Raw genomic sequence first — 22,031 nt, 5'->3', positions numbered from 1 at the left:
GTCATATTAATATTATTTTTTTTACACCTTTTTACTGTTTATTTACATTTTTCTGATGGATTTTCCGATGAATTAAAACAATAACATGAACCGAACACGTGTAATGACACCATTGCGCGATTAACGCCATCTATCTACGGAGCATAGGAACAGCTCGACATTTGACCAATAGATGGCACTATTATATAGTATGTCCGTAATAAATTTTATTTTTTATTTTTATTTTTTGTAATAAAAACTATCCTATGTCCTTTCTCAAGTTTCAAACTATGTCTGTTATCAATATAATACACACAGAAAAATTAAATTCCTAAAATATTAAAATAACAACCATTCACTTTGAACACTACTGCTCGAACATAAAGCTCAATTCCGTTTGTGAAATATTATTTTAAAATTATAATACAAAATATTAAATTAATATTCTCTTAAAAATCAACACATGTCATTGGCAGTTATGCGTTCTGAGTATAAGGCTGTTAACACTGTTGTTACCACTAGTAAAGATTTTATCCAAAGTGCCTATATCTTTAGTCCGAAAACTAAGTACCGTTCCAAATAAAGAACGAGGTCGAGAATGGTGATAGTATAGAATTTTAGGTCAATGGTCGGGATCGAAGCAGAGACCGTGTTAACTATGGCAGAGGTGGCGACTGAACAGACTATGGTGACTCTGGCTGAGATTGGGTCTTGGAGAGGCCATGGAGTCGGGTGGACTCAGTATTCACATGGAATGCGTGCGGACTTTGTATGACTCAGATTCCTGCTTTGAGATTCGTGATTAGTTCCAGTAGTGAGTTGCTGGTGGCAACTGTAAGATTGTAGAGTTACTTGGTAGCTCTGACTTAATGAAAGGTTTCTGGTAAAGAAGATACAGATGTTAAGATAAAGTCAACTATTATAATCATGATAACGAATGACCGAGTGGTGAGTACTGCTGTGTTGTTCTTTGATGCATAATGATCTTTAATAAAGCAGACTTTAGCTGACAAGTTTCCAGGCTAACGTAATACAATGCTGTGCAATACGTAGCGATATTTTGGGTTGAGTCAACGCGGCCGTGGCCGTGCGGACTTAAATGACTTTGTCCTAAAAATTAGGATTTCATATTTTTCATAAGTAAACATAAAGAAATATTCTTGGCTGAAAACAAATGTTGAATTTTGAGCTACGAGGTTTCCGTTGGTCAAATAAGACCCAATCCACGTAAGTGTGGAGCCTGAATTTGGAACTTAACTGAGTGAATTTTTGTTCTTGGTTTCTTGTACTTTTGATAATTTGTCCCTGGGATACTTCATGAGTAGAATGTGCCGATGACGGCGCGGGTAAGTGAGTCCTACTTGTGTGGTTAGAGGAGATCACTACTTAGCAGTTGATTCAATTTATCAGTTGGACTGTGTGGCACCGATTGGACTGTGTGTTGGCCTGTGTGGCAAATAGCCTGTGTGGCAAATGGCCTGTGTGGCAAATAGCCTGTGTGGCAAATAGCCTGTGTGGCAAGCCTGTGTGGCAAGTAGCCTGTGTGGCGAGCCTGTGTGGCAAGTAGCCTGTGTGGCAAGCCTGTGTGGCAAGTAGCCTGTGTGGCGAGCCTGTGTGGCAAGTAGCCTGTGTGGCAAGCCTGTGTGGCAAGTAGCCTGTGTGGCCAGCCTGTGTGGCCAGCCTGTGTGGCCAGCCTGTGTGGCAACGATTAGCCTGTGTGGCGACGATTAGCCTGTGTGGCGACAACTATCCTGTGTGGCACAAACTAGCCTGGGTGGCGAACCTGGTTGGCATTCAAGGGCCTATGTGGCATTGGTGAGCCGGTGTGTTTAATATTTGCTAATCTATAGCTATAGCTGTAGTTGGAGTATAGTTCGGAGATGGATTTTATAATTTTTAAGATAGATTTGTGGAAAATGTGTCTTATGAGAAATGATAAGTGATCAGCAGTCACCCAATTGGTCAGGAAGGCCAAGACGAGAGTGTAGTGTATCATTTTATCTAATGTTTGCAGACAACAACGATGCACATGAGACACACGAGGACGTGTGACGACGCAGGACGGCCGTGACGGCGCGCGGATTAATTGAGAATACTTTGTTTATTTAGACGATTTTAATTGATTGTGGAAATGTGTATTAAGATAGTCCATAATTATTATTATAATGAGTAAGTGGTAAATTATAAAAGGGAGCGGGTTACCCCGAATAGAGTAGTAGGTGGCGCTAGGTGCGACGACGTTCGTTTTGCTTGTCAAGACAGTTGTCATAAAAATAGCGAGCACGTACTAACCTATTGGCTCCAAATAATATTCCATCTCAACCGTCCTATTGTATTCTACTCCATAATGTTATAAGTTCACATTATACAATCTACAAGATAACATTGACGCTTTTATTTCGAACATCCCGTCGCTCATACGCCCAAGATGGAGGCCAACCTAGACTGTTCGGAAAATGTTCCTGACGCTCCCACAAATATAATAAAAGTTTTACTACAAAGAAAATGCTCTAACGGAGTATAGATAATTCTATTAGTACTACGCGCAATGGTGTCGATCGTTACACGAGTTCGGTTCATGTTGTTTTAATTCATCGGAAAAAAGTAAATAAATAGTAAAAAGGTATGAAAAATAATAAAATAACATATAAAAAATATAATACTACTTTTAGTACAAAGAAAATGCCCGAACGGAGTATAGATAAATAATCCGAGTTGTCACTATAGTCGATAGATGGCGTTGGGATCGAAATAGATCGCGCTATGGTTTCGTTACACGCATTTGGTTGGGTATCGGCCGAGCGCTTCGGTACCGTCGTGGTAAAATTGTATTGTCGGTTGTATGGTCGTTTATGTGGATTGGTCCTGTTTCGTAAATTCTAAATTGGTTCCGTTGTTTGATGTAGGTTTGATCTCGAATATTGGTACTTAGTTATTTTGTTTAGTAAAACTGTAATATAAAAATACGGTCAAATTGAGAACCTCCTCCTTTTTTTGCAGTGGGTTAAAAACTTTCTGCTCAAAGTAAATTTACGGACGAAGTCGCGGGCAAAACTACCCATGCTAAAAATGCGATAATAACTCTGTCTATCTGTCTTTCCGTCACGCCTAAACTACTGAACCGATTTGGATGAAATTTGGTTCAGACATAGTTTGGAACTCGAGAAAGGACATAGGATAGTTTTTATCCCAAAAATCCTGCGGGAGCGGGAACTTCTCAAAAATCCCGCGAGATCGGGAACTATGTGAGTAAAACCAAAAATCTGCCGGAAGTCACTGTTCCACGCGAACGAAGTCGCGGGCAAAAGCTAGTAAAAAAATAATCTTAATTAATTTTAAAGCCAATACTATTAAATTCAAATGGAACAAACATTAATTGAACGTTATGTCTACGGGGATAAGTAATATTTTCGGATAAACTATTTAAAGTGTACAAAATAAAAATTAAAATCTTTATTGATTTTTAAGAGAATATTAATTTAATATTTTGTATTATAATTTTAAAATAATATTTCACAAACGGAATTGAGCTTTATGTTCGAGCAGTAGTGTTCAAAGTGAATGGTTGTTATTTTAATATTTTAGGAATTTAATTTTTCTGTGTGTATTATATTGATACTGTAAATATTCACCTCCCAATATTATTTTGTTTGCGTGACCTTGGTCTCGGTTGAAGGTCGAACCGCATGTAAACGAAATTGAGTGCGTAAATAACGAGATTGAAATAAATTAATAAATTACTAATCTACACTGATATTATAAAGAGTAAAACTTGTTTGATTGTAATGAATAGGCTCATAAACTACTGGACCGATTTTGAAAATACTTTCACCATATTTTAATTTTGAATAAAAATAGGGTTCCGAAAGATATTGGGGTTTTTCGGACACAAGGTGTAAAATATCAACCAAAAAAGTTACTTATTTTGCGTACCCTGCCTAAACTATTAAAGATAGTACCATAAAATGTTCTAAGTAATTGTAGATCTTATAAATATCACAATACCTATTTATGTCGAGTGAGGCGCAATAACCATTTTTAATTGAAAAATCTTGTTTTTCTTTTACATTTAAACGCGTTTATTTTACTCATTCTGTTATTCCTTATCAAAATAAATTATTTCATCACTAAGTACAGTTAATGTAGATAATATTTGGTCTTTGAATGATTAAAATTGGACGTTTGGTTCTGAAGTTATAGCGAAATTAAAATATTAAGATTTCTGCTGCACGGCCCGTTGCGAAGTAGGCTTTACCAAGGCCCGGTGAGTAATTAAATAGTTGCGAAGATTATCACCGGCCCTGCAGCTGGTGAATTAGCTCATATTTTATTTTATTTTATTGGGAAAACGAACAATTGTACAATGTGTCTTACAATAGACAAGTTACAAATTATACATAGGTAATCGTACAATCCACGACGTTTCCACGTATTACAAATTCAAGGTGTAAAGGTACAATACATGTTTAGTCTATGATTTACTTACAAAACATAGTAAAAGCAACTAATCTAGGTTATCAAATATGCTGAGGCTGTCCGTAATTCTTTTTTTAAATATTTGTCGATTGCAGGCAAAAACATCAATGTCGGTAAATTTCTCATTATAGATCTTAACTATTCTCTGTAAGGGTGCTCGCTCTCCCGCATTTGAGCGACTTGTAAATGTAGCAAATAGCGGATATGTTCGTGCTTCCCTTCTTATCACTGTTCTAGGCACTATGTAATAAATGTTATTTACTAGTTCGGGACACTCGTAGTTGTTGTGTATTAGCCCGAAAAGAAACATTATTTGTAACAATATACGTCTGGATTTTAACGGGAGTAGTTTGCACTTTTTAAGGATGTCAGTGTATGATGAGCAACCTATGTGGCATTTATATTGCATAGCTTTTAAATACTTGCACTGTATCCTTTCAATCGCGGTATTATATTTGGAATAATAGGGGTCCCATATAGCGCAGGCGTACTCAATTTGAGGGCGGATAAGAGATGTGAAAAGATAGAGATAAGTGGCGGGCCGTTTAAAATCGGTTGTGGCTCTCATTACAAAACTGTACATTTGAAAGGCTTTCGCGGTGATCTTTTCGATGTGTAAATTTAAATGCAGTTTGCTGTCCAGGAGGATACCAAGATCTTTGATAGTCGAATCACTGAGTAAGGTTTCGTTGCACAGGGTATAATCAAAATTAATAGCTTTTTTATTTTTGGTGAAGCGTATTATTTTGCATTTATAAATATTAAGTTTAAGTTTGTTTTTATCACAGTAATCAGACAACCTGTGCAGGTCGTCTTGTAGGAGAAGTGCGTTTTGTATTGTTTTAACTGTGTGAAAGACTTTAAGGTCATCTGCGTATAATAAAAACTTACTATTTCGGAAACAGTCCCCTATATCATTTATGTAGATTGTGAACAGAAGGGGACCGAGGATGGAACCCTGTGGAACGCCAGATGTTGCCACAACTCACAACGACCTGATTTCTATTACTAATATATGACCAAAACCATCGGAGCAAATTTCATATACCAAGAATACCCATGATCCCTACTGATTTGCCTTCAAAAGGCCCCAATTTCCAGTAAGAATTTCTTTCGCACTCACGATTAACAAATCCCAGGGCCAAACATTCAAATTAGTAGGAATTGATTTATGAATAATGTTTTATGCATGAGCAACTTTACGTTGCCCTATCACGGGTCTGGGCTCCCGACCATCAGTATATTTCGTTACCAGGAAATAATATAACGACAAATGTTGTGTATAGAGAAGCTCTACAATAAAAGCTTAAGTTTTCTATCCTAAAACAACGGGTTGCACTCCGGGACTTAACAACTAACATCCACAGAAAGAATAAACGCGTATAGGTATCAAGCTGAAATTTATACCGGATACTCAGGCCTACAGTCCCTTCAGGCCAACAGTTAAAGCTGTTAAGAATTTAAACTTCTAAAACAACGCAATGAAAAGATACAGGAGTTTTATCGCTAAAAGTTTTCGACACCCCCTAGGAGCACAAATCTTGATTTTTTTAATATATTATAGCAACAAGTTTGGACGGAACCCTCAGTAAAAAAGTCCGACCCGCACTTGACCGGTTTTTCTACTCATAAGTGCCATATTAGCACGGAAGGACACCGCGGCGCACGACGATACATAAAATGTGTTCTGTGTGGCCCAACCTAAATATATCTTCTCACAAACCATTGATGTCACAAAAAGATATTATAGCCCGCGACTTCGTCTGCGTGGACTTCAGTTCACAGCGTTTGGTGGTCCCCGTTTCCATGGAATTACATCCTCTTAGTGATTATATAGCTTTTACACACCTCTTCAATTTTCCCTTCGGAACTGTTTCAAAAATCGGGATAAAACGTAGCCTATGTTCTTTTCCATGTCAATGGCTATATGCATGCCAAATTTCATCCAAATCCGTTCAGCCGTTTTTGTGTGATTGAGTAACAAACATCCAAACATCCACATTTTCACATTTATAATATTAGTAAGGATATTCATTCATTCAACGATACCCCGCAATATAGTTATATTTCTTCATTTTTCACAGTGTTCCACCGAATAAAAGAAATAAATTAAAAAATTAAAAATATACCATATTACGCAACACAAATAACAAACACGCACCTTTGCGTCGGTCGTTTGAAAATTGACAGCTGTAGGTAATGGCGGTAGAAATTGAGATTGAGATTGCAACTTTATATTTAACGCGGTAAGATTCATATTCTTGTGCACGTGATGTCGTATTCCAGTAAAAACAAAACACACGCCAATGACGTCACGTCGATAATGAAAAAGAACGATTGATAATTAGAAAGAGAAAGACAATCAAGTCAAAGAAAATCATATAAATTTTATCTCAATTACACGTCAGTGACGTCATGCTTGAAATGAAAGAGATAAGTAGATAATTAGAAAGAGAACGGTAGTTCATCCCACCACGAGAAACAGTGTACTCAGAGATTAGCATTGCAGAGGTCTTTTTTAAAACAAAACACACGCCAATGACGTCATGCCCAAAATGAAAGAGAGATATTCAAAATAAGAGTGAGGAGTAAAACTACAGGCGCTGAAAATTGTATCATATTTCTCAAACTATAAGGTTGATAGTCACCGACTCAATAAACAACCTACACAATAAAGAATAAAAAATATAAATCTCAATTAATTTTAAAGCCATTATTACCATAAAATTAAAATGGAGTCAATATTATTTGAACTTCATATCTAAAGAAATAAGTCGTATTTCCGGTAAATAATTTTAGGGGTATAAAATAAGAATTTAATATATATTTTTGATTGAAATTTTAAAAGAATTGAAGAATCTTGAGCAGTAGTGTTCAAAATTTGTGATTGTTCTTTTAACATTTTGGGAATTTAATTTTTCTATGTGTGTTAGATTGACACTGTAATATATAACTTTCACATTCGAAAATAATTTGTTAATGTGACCTTTATCTCGATTCAAGGTCGAACCGCATGTAGACAAAATTAAGTGCGTAAATAACGCCATTGAATAAAATATTTTTAAGAAATTAAAACATTGAGTAGATAAACATACTTAATTAATTTCTATAATACTAGGTTAAATTAAATGAAATGAAATAATTTATTCTGCAAATAGGATAGACATTATCACTTTTACATGTCTTTTTTTTAAGCTAGCTGGAGTCGACATTTCCTAGCTAGCTACCCTGAGAAGAAATGTCGAATAAACTCTGGGGTGATCGCCTCTTTTAAAGTCCAGAGAATGTAGTTTTTCACAATGCGCAAATAAATGCCAGCCCGATCGGAGCAGGCCTGCGGCGTCACGACCTACGGCCACCGTAAGGTAGGGCCTGCGGGTGGCGGGGAGGGCACCCTGTCACTCGATCAGCCAGCAGGCCAAGAAGGAGACGGGCACGTCGTCCTGCGCACCCGTTCTTATGAGGAGTGAGAGGTGGGCTTTTTACACCCATCCCTTGAGAAGGAGTCCAAAGCGATCCCGTGACTCTGGCTAAAGCAGTAGAAGGGGCCCGGGGTGTTTTTAGTCGGTGGAAGTCCGACATATCCCCACGCCGTGCCCTCGACGTGGGTTGAAGACATTAGCGTAATAGCGTTTCACCCCGGAAAAAAAGGCCTGCGGCGTCAAGCGGTACGCATGCCCCGAGCGGCCCATGCAGACCCTGCAGCTCAACCATTTATCTGGGAGCCGCACAACCCACCCGACAAAAACCTACTCAAATCGCAAAAATTTGCATATCTATCAACAGCAGTAATAAAGAAATAAGACCTGCATAATATTTTGTAAAAATATTAGGGTTCCGAAAGAAAATTGCGACATTGTTAAAAAAGGTGCAAAATCGGAAACCTATTTCTGCGAACGCTGCTAAAACTATTAACAATAGAAATAAATTTTAAATTTAAAAACCCCCGCCCCTAATTAGAAACATGAAGAGAACTAGTCAAGATAAATTCAATGAGCCCAAACTCGATGGGTTTACTAAAAGGTAGACCAGGGTTACGTCTCCTACCTTCGGGTCCTCACAGCAGACCAGCTCAGAGGTTCCAAGAGACATTAGTGTTTCAAATATCAGATCCCACATAATTATGCTTGCAAGTAAACTGAGCGTGTAACATTCCTATCACACCTAACCAACAACCCGATGACCTTGAAGACCTGAACCGATTTCCACCAAACATCGTCAAGAACACTCCCGACTGATATACCTTTCAAACCACAAAAACCGCATTCAAATCGGATCACTCGTTTGGCAGCTACGATGCCACAGACAGACACAGCTGGTTTATAACCTGAGTTGACATATAGGTAATACTCTTTAGCGCGAGATTTACCTCAGTACTCAATACTCAATCATTTATTGCGTTTACCTGTATATATGTAAACATTTATATTTCATTTTTTACAACAAGTAAATCTCGCGACAAGCTTTTATATTATACTTGTGACCGCCCGCGGCTTCGCCTGCGTGAAAATCGTTTGTATATCATTGGGTTACCCATCGGAAACTTCCCAGTTTTTCGAGATAAAAAGTAAACTATGTGTCACTTCAGGTCATAAACTATCTGTCTACCAACTTACGGAACACAAATAACAAACACGCACCTTTGCGTCGGTCGTTTGAAACTTGTCAGCTGTAGGTAATGGCGTTATAAATTGAGATTGAGATTGCAACTTTATATTTAACGCGGTAAGATTCATATTCTTGTGCACGTGATGTCGTATAACAGTAAAAACAAAACACACGCCAATGACGTCACGTCGATAATGAAAAAGAAAGATTGATAGTTAGAAAGAGAAAGACAATCAAGTCAAAAAGTCATATAAAATTTACCGTATCTCAATAAGATATCAAAACAAAAGACACATCAGTGACGTCATGCTCGAAATGAAAGAGATAGAACACAAAAAGAACGGGACATAAAACTACAGTCACCAGCAACATGTTTTCAACATTGTAACAAATCGCCTTTAAAATAAGGTTGACAATATCTTATGCAGATAAAAACAAAAGACACGTCAGTGACGTCATGCTCGAAATGAAAGAGATAAGTATAAATTAGAAAGAGAACGGTAGTTCATCCCGCCACGAGAAAAAGTGTAACTCAGAGATTAGCATTGCAGAGGTCTTAAAACAAAACACACGCCAATGACGTCATGCCCAAAATGAAAGAGAGGGGTTCAAAATAAGAGTGAGAGGTAAAACTACACGCGCTGAGGACACAAGATGCCCAAACTTGTATCATATTTCTAAAACTATAAGGTTGATAGTCACCGAATCAACAAAGAATAAAAAAATAATCTTAATTAATTTTAAAGCCAATACTATTAAATTGAAATGGAATAAACATTAATTGAACTTTATGTCTACGGGGATAAGTAATATTTTCGGATAAACTATTTAAAGTGTACAAAATAAAAATTTTAATCTTTATTGATTTTTAAGAGAATATTAATTTATTATTTTGTATTATAATTTTAAAATAATGTTTCACAAACAGAATTGAGCTTTATGTTCGAGCAGTAGTGTTCAAAGTGAATGGTTGTTATTTTAATATTTTAGGAATTTAATTGTTCTATGTGTGTGTTAGATTAATACTGTAAATAACTTTCACTTTCGAATATTAATTTGATTGCGTGACCTTGGTCTCGATTGAAGGTCGAACCAAGCGGTAGACAAAATTGAGTGCGTCAATAACGAGATTGAATTAAATGGTTTTTTAAGAGTTGAAACACTGAGCAGATATAAGCATACTTTCCCACCAAAAACATTCTCATGTAAAATGTTGCCAAGACGAGCTCATATGACTCGCACTTACTTAAAACTCCGCGAGGGTATAATAACTATTACAGTGTAGTCACAATAACCTCTTTCATGTTACAAAATTTAATTATATGGCCATTACAAACAAAACTTAGAAAACTCCTAACTTATATCTTTTTACCACGCGCACGAAGTCATTATTTTCAACAAACAATATTTCAGTCAGTTACAAAGCCGTGGATGACGTCTCCAAACCAACACATACAGTGCGCGACGTGTCCGACGTGCGGTTCGATTCCCGCGCAGGACAAGCATTTGTGAGATCCAAGAATGTTTGTCCTGAGTCTGGATGCCCTTGTGCATGTGACCTGAATGTATGTGAAACCTCCGCGACACAAAGCACACAGTTGTTTTTTTTTATACGTCATAAACCGATAACCGCAATATACCTTACATTACAAGACATACATTATTAGTAAAACATCGATTAAATTATTCGAGATATTGGGAGCACAGAATTATGTGATAGGTGAAAACTATCCGCAGTGCTAAGGATCATGGATTAAATTTTATATGAACTTCAGCTACGGAACCCTTCATGGCCGAGTTTGACTGTGAATAGCGCCATCTGTGACAAAGGCACGCAACTACGATAAACAACTCCTTCCATCGCAAACGTTGACGTGGCGTCTAGTCGCACTCTACGCCTCTAGTGAGCTGGTACCGTAACGCTTTCATAGATGGCGCTAAATTAAGTGAAAAAAATATTTTCAAAAATCGATAAAAATACAGTGGATTTACAAAATACAGCTATCAGAGATGCTCAGGATTTTTTTTCTCGCTTATAGACCGGATAGATTCGGAGATATGAGCAAAAGAAGAAATTTTATAAAAAATGTTAAAAAAAACGGACTTCCCGTGGTTTTTAAGGTTCCGTACCTCCAAAGGCATGTAGCGGGACCCTTATAGCATCAGTTTGTCGTTTTTCCGTTTGTCTGTCTGTCAAGTCCTTTTTTCTCATAAACGCGTATAGGTATCAAGCTGAAATTTATACCGGATACTCGGGCCTACAGTCCCTTAAAGCTGTTAAGAATTTAAACTTCTAAAACAACGCAATGAAAAGATACAGGAGTTTTATCGCTAAAAGTTTTCGACACTCCCTAGGAGCTCAAATCTTGAATTTATTAATATATTATAGCAACAAAATTGGACGGAACCCTCAGTAAAAGAGTCCGAACCGCACTTGACCGGTTTTTCTACTCATAAGTGCCATATTAGCACGGAAGGACATCGCGGCGCACGACGATACATAAAATGTGTTCTGTGTGGCCCAACCTAAATATATCTTCTCACAAACCATTGATGTCACAAAAAGATATTATAGCCCGCGACTTCGTCTGCGTGGACTTCAGTTCACAGCGTTTGGTGGTCCCCGTTTCCATGGAATTACATCCTCTTAGTGATTATATAGCTTTTACACACCTCTTCAATTTTCCCTTCGGAACTGTTTCAAAAATCGGGATAAAACGTAGCCTATGTTCTTTTCCATGTCAATGGCTATATGCATGCCAAATTTCATCCAAATCCGTTCAGCCGTTTTTGTGTGATTGAGTAACAAACATCCAAACATCCACATTTTCACATTTATAATATTAGTAAGGACTAGCTGTTGCCCGCGACTTTGTCTGCGTGATTTTCAAGATGTGAAAAACTATGAAGTTTAATAATAACGATCATCTCAAAAATGTAATGCAATATTGAAAATGAAACACTTATTTTAAGCTTGCTTTTTTGTCTGTGACATCATAGCTTCCGAACGAATTGAACTATTTTAATTTAAACATGAATTATGTATGTGCGAGTGTTCGTTTAGACATGTTTGACAAATCGAGCCGTTTAAAAATGGGGGGGGGGGGGATTAGTAGTAAAAAATAACAGAAGGTATAACTCAGTCTTAGCACTTCTGCTAAAAATGTTTTACTTTCGAGGGTTTTCCATTTTCAAATTGGGTGGGTTATGATTTTCGAGCACGTCTGTTCTTGGGCCGGCCTACACCTGAAATTACTAGAGGGATTATGACAGTGATCATGCGATATCATAAAATTATTATTGTACTGTAACCAAAGAGGTAAACCAGAACCATATTACTGAGGCCCCGGTGTCCGTTTGTCTGCCTGTCACCTGGCTGTTTCTCAGGAACAGTGATAGCCAGACAGTTGTTATTTTCACACACGATGTTTTCTGATGATATAAAGAAGATATCAAATTATTTTTGTGGACGGAGCTGGTGAAGTGAGAGTCGGGCTCGGTAACTGTGGATTTTACATAGTGTCATAAGATAAAAGATTTTGCAAAATTGCGCCCAAATAAACGGTTTCCTGTAACACGTTATGTTTGATTGTCCTCTTAATATTAAAACTGATCTTCCTCACAAAAATTTGGAATATTTCCAAAATAAAAAAGTTGGTGTTATTTTGGCCCCCTGGTGTTTTGATCATGATTTGCCTTTAAATTGCTAATAAATAAATAGCGTGATAATAAAAAAATATCAGACACCCCTTTTTTTCAAAATTGAGAATGACAAAAATCCTAAGTATAGGATATGTCTAATTTGTGATGTTATGACAAAGCAAAATATGAACATAAAATTGAGTTCATGCGCATGAGTTCTATTTACTGTACCAATTTACAAAGAAAAATTACGTATTTTATTCATTAACCTACCTGACGATCATTGAAGTAAAATACCTACCGTCATCCCTACTGCATAAATGGAACTTAAATAAAGACTACACGAGGTTGGTTATGAGGTAACGCTGTCGATACCGACAGCCAAAATGAATTTTCCAGACATTGTATGACGGATGTAAGTGCTGATAGCTACACGCTATTATCAGCCTTATTGGGGAAATTTCCAAAAATATGTTTCTAATCCTCGTCGGCTTAGCTTTGGGATCTCAGAAACTCATTCAGTCTCGTTCCTTCCCCTGTTTTTACCAGGCTACGAAAGAAGAAAATTTTAAATAAGTAGAGATTACAATAAATTGTTAAAGGAATTTTTGGAAGGGCCACGTGTGCAGTCTCTGTAATGGCGGATGTAGACCGATCAAATCGTTAAAATATTGAAAAATCCCAGGTATCATTTGACATTATTCTATCAATAGATACGTAATGTCTATTCATTGATATGTATTTGCAAATTTTGCATTTTGTGCAAGTTTTCTGGGTCTTTTTTATCCGAAATACTTTTGGCTTATGTAATATTGCAAATTTAAGATAAAAAAATTGTTGCTAGTTGTTACAGATGAACCAAGGTAATAATTAACTGTCGTTCAGTAATTTTTTGTTATGCATAATTATAGATGAGATCAATGTGAATTACATGCAACTTTGGGTTGAGTGTCACTACGAATGTTTTGATCTTGAAGTACCATCGCCAACATTACCGAGATAAAAACATAGGTATATACTCCTATCGTAAATAAATACAAAATCATATTACGGCATTGCACATTTGAACTTGAGTAATTTTAGTACTACAATAAAAATAAAAAGAATTTAAGTTCCTTTCTTTCAAGAATGTACCGATTACGGTAACAATTGCATAAAAAAACGTTTTGGTTAATGTTTCTTTTATTTTACTTGTGAAATAGTCGCGGTAGGCCTATGTAGACTTGAAAGAGAATAAAATGACTAATTTTGTGAGAATTATTTATTTTCGAAAAATCCTATTATTGCTCTGCCAAAAGTCTTAAGATAAATAGCGTGATGTTTTTTTGTGTAAATTGATGACCGTGCTGCCTACTACTTAATGAGGTGAAAATACACCTCATAATTGTATTACACGATGTTACGGGTGAATCCAAGAATTTAAAACTTTACTGCTCATGCCCCCTGCATAGTAGCATTATGGTTTTTGTATATCTGTTGTATCATGTGTACGATAAGGTTCATGCAAAATTTGAACGAAATATATTCAGTAGTTTATGAGATAATTTGATATTTGTTTATAGATATAAAAGGCTCCTGCTCACCCCCTGTAACGAAAAGCGAGATAATAAGTAAAAAGTATGTTGACCGGACCTCTTGTTGATATTCTCTGAAAATTTGAATCAAATCTATCCAGTACTTTCCGAGATCTTTCCGGACATACATACAGACAAACAGACAAACAGACAAAAATTCTAAAAATCATATTTTCGGCATCGGAATCGTTCGTAGACCACCCTGCAATTATTCTTTTTAAAAAATATTCAATGTACAGTTTTCACTTTTCTACAATTTTATTATATGTATAGATATTCATTCATTCAACGATATCCCGCAATATAGTTATATTTCTTCATTTTTCACAGTGTTCCACCGAATAAAAGAAATAAATTAAAAATATACCATATTACGCAACACAAATAAAAAAACGCACCTTTGCGTCGGTCGTTTAAATTGTCTGCTGTAGGTAATGGCGTTAGAAAATGAGATTGAGATTGCAACTTTATATTTAACGCGGTAAGATTCATATTCTTGTGCACGTGATGTCGTATTCCAGTAAAAACCAAACACACGCCAATGACGTCACGTCGATAATGAAAAAGAAAGATTCATAATTAGAAAGAGAAAGACAATCAAGTAAAAAAAAAACATATAAATTTTACCGTATCTCAATAAGATATCAAAACAAAAGACATGTCAGTGACGTCATGCTCGAAATGAAAGAGATAGAACACAAAAAGAAGGAGACATAAAACTACAGTCACTAGCAACATGTGTTCAAAAATGTAGTAAATTGCCTTTAAAATAAGGTTGACAAAATCTTATGCAAATAAAAACAAAAGAGTAAGTAGAAATTAGAAAGAGAACGGTAGTTCATCCCACCACGAGAAAAAGTGTAACTCAGAGATTAGCATTGCAGAGGTCTTAAAACAAAACACACGCCAATGAAGTCATGCCCAAAATGAAAGAGAGAGATTCAAAATAAGAGTGAGAGGTAAAACCACAGTACACATATCTCCATACCGTAAGGAAACTACGAAGAAAACTGTCAAAACGGCACACTCACACATACATGCACACCTACGAGACCGCTAAGGGGGTTTCGCGGTGCTGCAGTTGCGAGTGTCGCGTCATGCGAATGTTTTTTTGTAACTATAAATACTTGAATATTGATAAATGGAAAACTAAGATGGCAGATACTTTCGTCTCGAATATTTAAAATTCAAGATGACGGTTAAGTACAATTTTTTTTTCATGGGTATCGTTTTCATAGGTTTGAGGGTGCTAAAACCGAAAATTAGATCAAAAAACAAATCCAAGATGGCGGCTAGAAAAAATATCAACTTTTTTGTCATGGGTATCGTTTTCGTAGGTTTCGAGGGTGCTAAAACCGAAAATTGGATCAAAAAACTAAGCCAAGATGGCGACTGAAAAAAATATCAACTTTTTTGTCATGGGTATTGTTTTCATAGGTTTCAAGGGTGGTAAAACTGAAAATCAGATCAAAAATCAAATCCCAGATGGCGGCTGAATAAAATTAATTTTGGAAAAAAATAAAAACCGACTTCAAGACTACACTAACAATATATACAATTGAACTAAAAAGTATAAAATAATATTTTAATTACAAGCCAAAGAACACTAAAGGAAAATCAACGAAATTATTGATACTTATGCATACTATTTACATTTTAAAATCAGTTATTTTTGAGGTCGGTGCCAAATGCTGTGTTTGTATGTATTAGTTTATGTTTCTTTGCATGTGACCTGAATGTATGCGAAACCCCCGCGACACACACCACCCAGAGGGTATTGAAACTTGTTTGTTTTTTCATACTTCATAAACCGATAACCGCAATATACCTTACATTACAAAACATACATTATTAGTAAAACATCTTTTAAATTATTTGAGATATTTGGAGAACAGAATTATGTGATAGGTGAAAACTATCCGCAGTGCTAAGGATCATGGATTACATTTTATATGAACTTCAGCTACGGAACCCCTCATGGCCGAGTTTGACTGTGAATAGCGCCATCTGTGACAAAGGCACGCAACTACGATAAACAACTCCTTCCATCGCAAACGTTGACGTGGCGTCTAGTCGCACTCTACGTCTCTAGTGAGTTAGTAGGTACCGTAACGCTTTCATAGATGGCGCTAAATTCAGTAAAAAAAAAAACATTTTCGAAAATCGATAAAAGTAAAGTGGATTTACAAAATACAGCTATCAAAGATGCTCACGATTTTTCTCGCTTATAGACCGGATAGATTCGGAGTTATGAGCAAAAGAAGAAATTTCATAAAAAATGGAAAAAAAACTAACTTCCCGTAGTTTTTAAGGTTCCGTACCTCGAAGGACATATAGCGGGACCCTTATAGCATCAGTTTATTGTCTTTCCACCTGTTCGCCTGTCAAGTCCCTTTTTCTCAGAAACGCGTGGAGCTAACAAGCTGAAATTTATACCGGATACTCAGGCATACAGTCCCTTAAAGCTGTTTAAAATTTTAAACTTCTAAGACAACGCAATAAAAAGATACAGGAGTTTTATCGCTAAAAGTTGTCAACACTCCCTAGGGAATCAAAAGCTTGATTTTTATTTGTATATCATAGCTTTAAGTTTGTACGGAACCCTCGGTAAGAGACTCCGACTCGCACTTGACCGGCTTGTTTCCTCATAAGTATCTAACTGGAGCGGAAAGAGACCGCGGAGCGCGACGATACATAAAGTGTGTTCGAAGTTCGTTTTAGGGTTCTGAACCTCCCAAAGAAATCCTAAAAAGATCACTTTGTTGTCAGTCACTAATTAGAACGTCTTCTTATTCAGAAAAGTAAGGAAGTACCTAAAAATAGCGGCGCCATTTTGAAACAAATTGAAACATTTTCAAAAGTTATCAAGTATAAAATAAGCTCGATGTGCACATTATCTTACGTACAGAACTCGTGAGGCCAGTCCGACTCGCCCTTGTTCAGTTATTGCTTGAAACTAGCAGCTGCTTACGACTCCGTCCGCGAAGACAGTTAAGTTAACAACGCGCGGTGGATCCCGGTTCCGTAGGAATACTGGCCGGGGTGTACTGAAGCGAAACCTCTCTTAACATCAAAATACCGAAAATCAAAAGACTGTGCACATTGTATTATTTTCAACAAACAACATTGAAGCAAAGTTTCAAAGCCGCACTGCACGCATAGCAGTGGTTGAGGACACCACGCCAAAACCAACTGTGCACGACGTGCCGCGTGTTCGATCCCCGTGCAAGACAAGCATTTGTGTGATCCACGAATGCTTGTCCAGAGTCTAGGTGTCTTAGTGCATGTCACCTGAATGTTTGTGAAACCCCCGCGACACAAGGATTAAATTCCTTAGGGTATTGAAACATCATGTCAGTCTGAAAACTCCTTTGAAGAAGATATACCTACACATGTACTTATGAATTATTTTTTTTCATATGTCATAAACCGTAAACCGCAATATACCTTTCGTTACAAAACATACACTATTAGTAAAACATCGACATTTGGAGAACAGAATCATGAGATAACTGATAACGAAGACATTAGTCAAAGCCTCAATTACTTTTGTCATCCTCACCCTAGTCCTTTCCCAAGTACTTATGTTAGTTCAAAACTTCGATCAAAGTTACAACGAACTTATCTCGCACAGCGATTCATCAAGCTTTGACGTGTTATAAATTGATGGAAACGGCAGCATGTTCGAAAAATTGTAACCCTCACACAAGTCGTAACAAAACGCCTTCAAACCTTAAACTTTGGCGAGTTAGAATAGTAAGAAAATTTGTATGATAAATAAATAAAAATAAAAATAAAACATATCTAAAATGACAAGTTGAAATGGACAATCATCTGGTTTTTGATTAAATTTAAATTTGATTCATTTTGTCACTTAAATTAATTGACATATATATGTAGATTTGATTTCAGTGTATTTTTAAAACTAGCAGTTCATAATTATAAAATTATGCAAAATAATATTCATCAATGCTTCATGTTTACGTAATCATGAAAATTATCGTCCGTAAACCGACTTAACACACCTCCAAGTTTATATTTTGTAAACCACAATTTAATCGTGTTTTATTATCAGTAAGTTAATAAAAAAATACTATAATTATTAGTATAACATCGATCAAAGTTATTTATCCGCAGTGCTAAGAGGGTCATGAGTTCAATTTTTTTGCTACAGAACCTCTCATGGTCGAGTCTGACTCGCACTTGATTCGCAGTTTTATTATTTTTTACGTATTACCTGCGCATAGCGCCATCTATGACAAAAGGTACGCAACTACGATAAACAACTCCTTCCATCGCAAACGTTGACGTGATGTCTAGTCACGCTCTACGCCTCTAGCGAGTTAATACTGTAACGCCTTCATAGATGGCTCTAAACTCAATAAAAATATATTTTCAAAAATCGATATATTTAAGTGGATTTACAAAATACAGCTATCAGAGATGCTCAGGATTTTTTTTCTCACTTATAGACCGGATAGATTCGGAGATATGAGCAAAAGAAGAAATTTCATAAAAAATGGAAAAAAAAACTAACTTCCCGTAGTTTTTAAGGTTCCGTACCTCGAAGGACATATAGCGGGACCCTTATAGCATCAGTTTATTGTCTTTCAACTGTTTGTCTGTCAAATCCTTTTTTCTCAGAAACGCGTGGAGGCACCAAGCTAAAATTGATACCGCATACTTCGGTCCACAGTCTCCTACAGCTGTTAAAAAATTAAACGTCTTCGACAACGCAATAAAAAGATACAGCTGTTTTATCGCTAAAAGTTTTCGAAGCTCCCTCCCTAATCGTAATCTTGATTTTTTTTTAATATATCATAACAACAGGTTTGTATGGGACCCTCGGTAAAAGAGTTCGACCTGCGCTTGACCGATTTTTTATTCACAAACACCTAACTGATACGGAAAGTGACCGCGGAACACGGCGATACATAATATGTGTTCGTTCGTTTGTTCGCCGTGTCTTAGGCTCACAATTACAACAGGTAAGGAATAACACAAGAGTAAGAGCACAACTGAACTAGACTATTAAATCAAAGATGAATGAACAATAGACGGGAGCCAACATTTAACGTGCCTCCATCCACGGACTAACCGCAGCAAGCGTAACATCACCTGAGATCGATTAACTTGAGCAGTAAGAGCTCAGCAACAAGCTCTTTTAAAAAAAAAATCTTTAGATTTCATTATTGGTAAATGCTCTGTAAAAGTTCAACAATAACGCCTGACAGATTGAAACATAGCATTAGTATTAATCCTCTACTGCTGAGACGTTCAATTTGAATAAAAATATCTTATCTAAGTAGCGGAGTGAAATGATATTACTTGCAGATTGCGGGCTGTAGGCAGCTGGTCCACAATCCCCTGTAATTGGACCGACCGACACGGTTTCTATACCGCGGGGAAATCATCGCAGCTTTTCAAAACTGCAGCCTGTAGTGCAAGTAGCATCGCCAGGCGATCTGATAGAGCGAGGCTCAGTCTCATTTATTGTTTGTCAGCTTAAATTTTAGTGAAACCGATCAAAAGAGGTTTCATAACACACAAAACGACAGCAACAAGTAAAATTGAAAATTAAAAAGATACCTTTTCATCCCCTTCTACATTAAATAGCTCGACCGATTTTTATCTTGAACACTTGCACATAGATTACCTGTAATGAAAATCTCACTAAATTGATATCGATCAATCAGTTTGGGAGCTGTGATGCCGCATAGGTACAGACAGGCAGACAAACAATGAAGCCGTTTGGGACCTATGATGCTACAGACTATGATGAAACTTATAGCGACCTTCTTTCTGAGTGGGGTTAAAAATAATACGTCGTCGACTTTCAGACTTATTGTTATATACCTAAGTAAGTAAGTTAAAAATATCATAAACCTGTAAACCTGTGTAAACCTGTGTCAAAAATATGATTTCAATTTTCTCTCACTCTCTCATTCCAGTTATTAAATAATCTCCGAAACTAAACCTATATCTAAACAAACGAATGTAAAGCAAGACCACCCAAGATGCAATGAGTACTGACAACGTAACCAATGACCAATGTAACTTGATACTTGTCGAAACGGCTATAATATATCGTCATCTCCGAGTCACCCATAATTTAACACGTACTTATATATCACTAGAAATATTATATCTCTTTTCTTATGCATTTAGTTATACTGACATATGTACCGGGAACAGAGTTACTCCACCCTGGGGCGATGTGGTACGCACTGCTACATTTGATCACCGGCAACACGGGATAGTCGAATAGTTACGAATCTGTTAAGTAAGTTATTACCTAGTCTAAGTAAAGTTTTCCCAGGATTCCTTCCATATTATTTTGGTCCAGACCACTTGGAGCCAACCCTCGGTGTTTGATTAGTTATTACCTGGTTTGATGTCTTTGGGTTCTCAATAATTGACAAAAAGACATTGGAAAAGCAGTGATTAAAACGGGCTAATGATAATGATGATATAATAATATTGCTTTTCATCTTCTTACACGACAACTTTCATAAATACAGTTATTGCTTTTGTTAAACTGGATTGTTTTGAAAACTTTTAAGTTTTCAGGTCTATTACTTCGGTATCGAACCCCAGTCTACCTCCTTAGAGGAGAGAATATTAAGTGAAGAAAAAATTGCGTAGGATATAAAAATATGGGACACTCTTAAAATTTGGAAGGATAAAAGATAAATCTTGACCGATGTCCAGACCTACCTGATATTCACACAGTTTCATAAGAATCGGACAAGCCGTCTCGTCGGAGAATAACTTCTAACAACGAGACACGATAATGTTTATATATTAGAAGAAGATATTATTCTAAAATAGCCAATTCAGCTCCGATTTCCTTTTATGATTGGAACAAGTCCTTATTATAATTATATGAATTCATGGAAAGGTATTATCAATGAATGCCAATGATCCCTTAGCAATACACGATCCATTAAAGGCGCAAATTCATTTGTACCGAACTAAGCTGCAGAAATGCTCGTTGCTCGTTATGAAATGGAAATAAAAACTGCGTACGTAATACTTACCTCTACAATTTTCTAAGCAGCTTACACTTAAATAGTGGGAGTATTTTAAAGAGTTCTGCCACTACCATGAGCTTTTAGCAGGTCTGCTGATGTAGAAAGGAGACGGTACTACGCGCGGTGTATAGCACCTTCTCAGTTCAACAATGTTAATAGTTTTTCTAGAAGGGTGCGTGGTGAGGGCGCTGCACTTGTTCATTTTAACGAGCGTGAACGTAAACGTGATCATTAAAAGTTTTCAAAAGCACCTTACCTATAGCATGGGGCGGTGGACGTTATAAAGATCTTGGAGGTAAATGCCAGAGTCGCGTCTATACGACTTACAAAGGTAAGTGATATCATACAAATGCCAATTTCTGTTCACGTTTCGCAGAAATCTAAGGAAAGATTTTTATGAAACGCGCGTTTGAAAGAATTTCTCGCAATAAATTGAAACAAACAACTAAATGAAATATTGTCAATTTTCGTTTACAATTTATTTATCCTTCCTTCAAAATAGCTTGGATGTATCGGGAGTAATTAATGAGTTATCCAGTTTTAAGTATTAAAAGTTTAGACAAAAACAATTTCAACAAAATAAAAGCTCATGAAAATAGCTTTACAGGTTCAAGAGTACCTACTTAGTTATATAGCACACGTGTTCTAGGGACCTTCGCCGTGACATTCTGCGTAAAGGCTGGTTCAGACCACGCGGGAAATATCCTATAAACTTTTC

General features: G+C 36.6%; 1 protein-coding gene across 2 annotated transcripts in view; it reads right to left on the bottom strand.

Moving 5' to 3' along the window:
* LOC113499622 (solute carrier family 35 member C2-like) overlaps positions 1–22,031 on the bottom strand; it is a 71,087-nt gene that overhangs the window by 18,034 nt on the left and 31,022 nt on the right. Inside the window, exon 4 of one of the 2 annotated variants that reach the window (XM_026880155.1) lies at positions 19,868–19,935. The exons of the other annotated variant lie outside the window; for it this stretch is intronic. Coding sequence (XP_026735956.1) covers positions 19,883–19,935 — 53 coding nt within the window. The 3' untranslated portion in view covers positions 19,868–19,882. Of the gene's footprint in view, positions 1–19,867; positions 19,936–22,031 lie in introns of those variants that run through there. 2 annotated transcript variants of the gene reach the window in all.

The sequence above is a fragment of the Trichoplusia ni genome, chromosome 12 (genome assembly GCF_003590095.1).
Source record: "Trichoplusia ni isolate ovarian cell line Hi5 chromosome 12, tn1, whole genome shotgun sequence".
NCBI classification, from domain to species: domain Eukaryota; kingdom Metazoa; phylum Arthropoda; class Insecta; order Lepidoptera; family Noctuidae; genus Trichoplusia; species Trichoplusia ni.
This window is presented reverse-complemented; position numbering and strand designations above follow the sequence as displayed.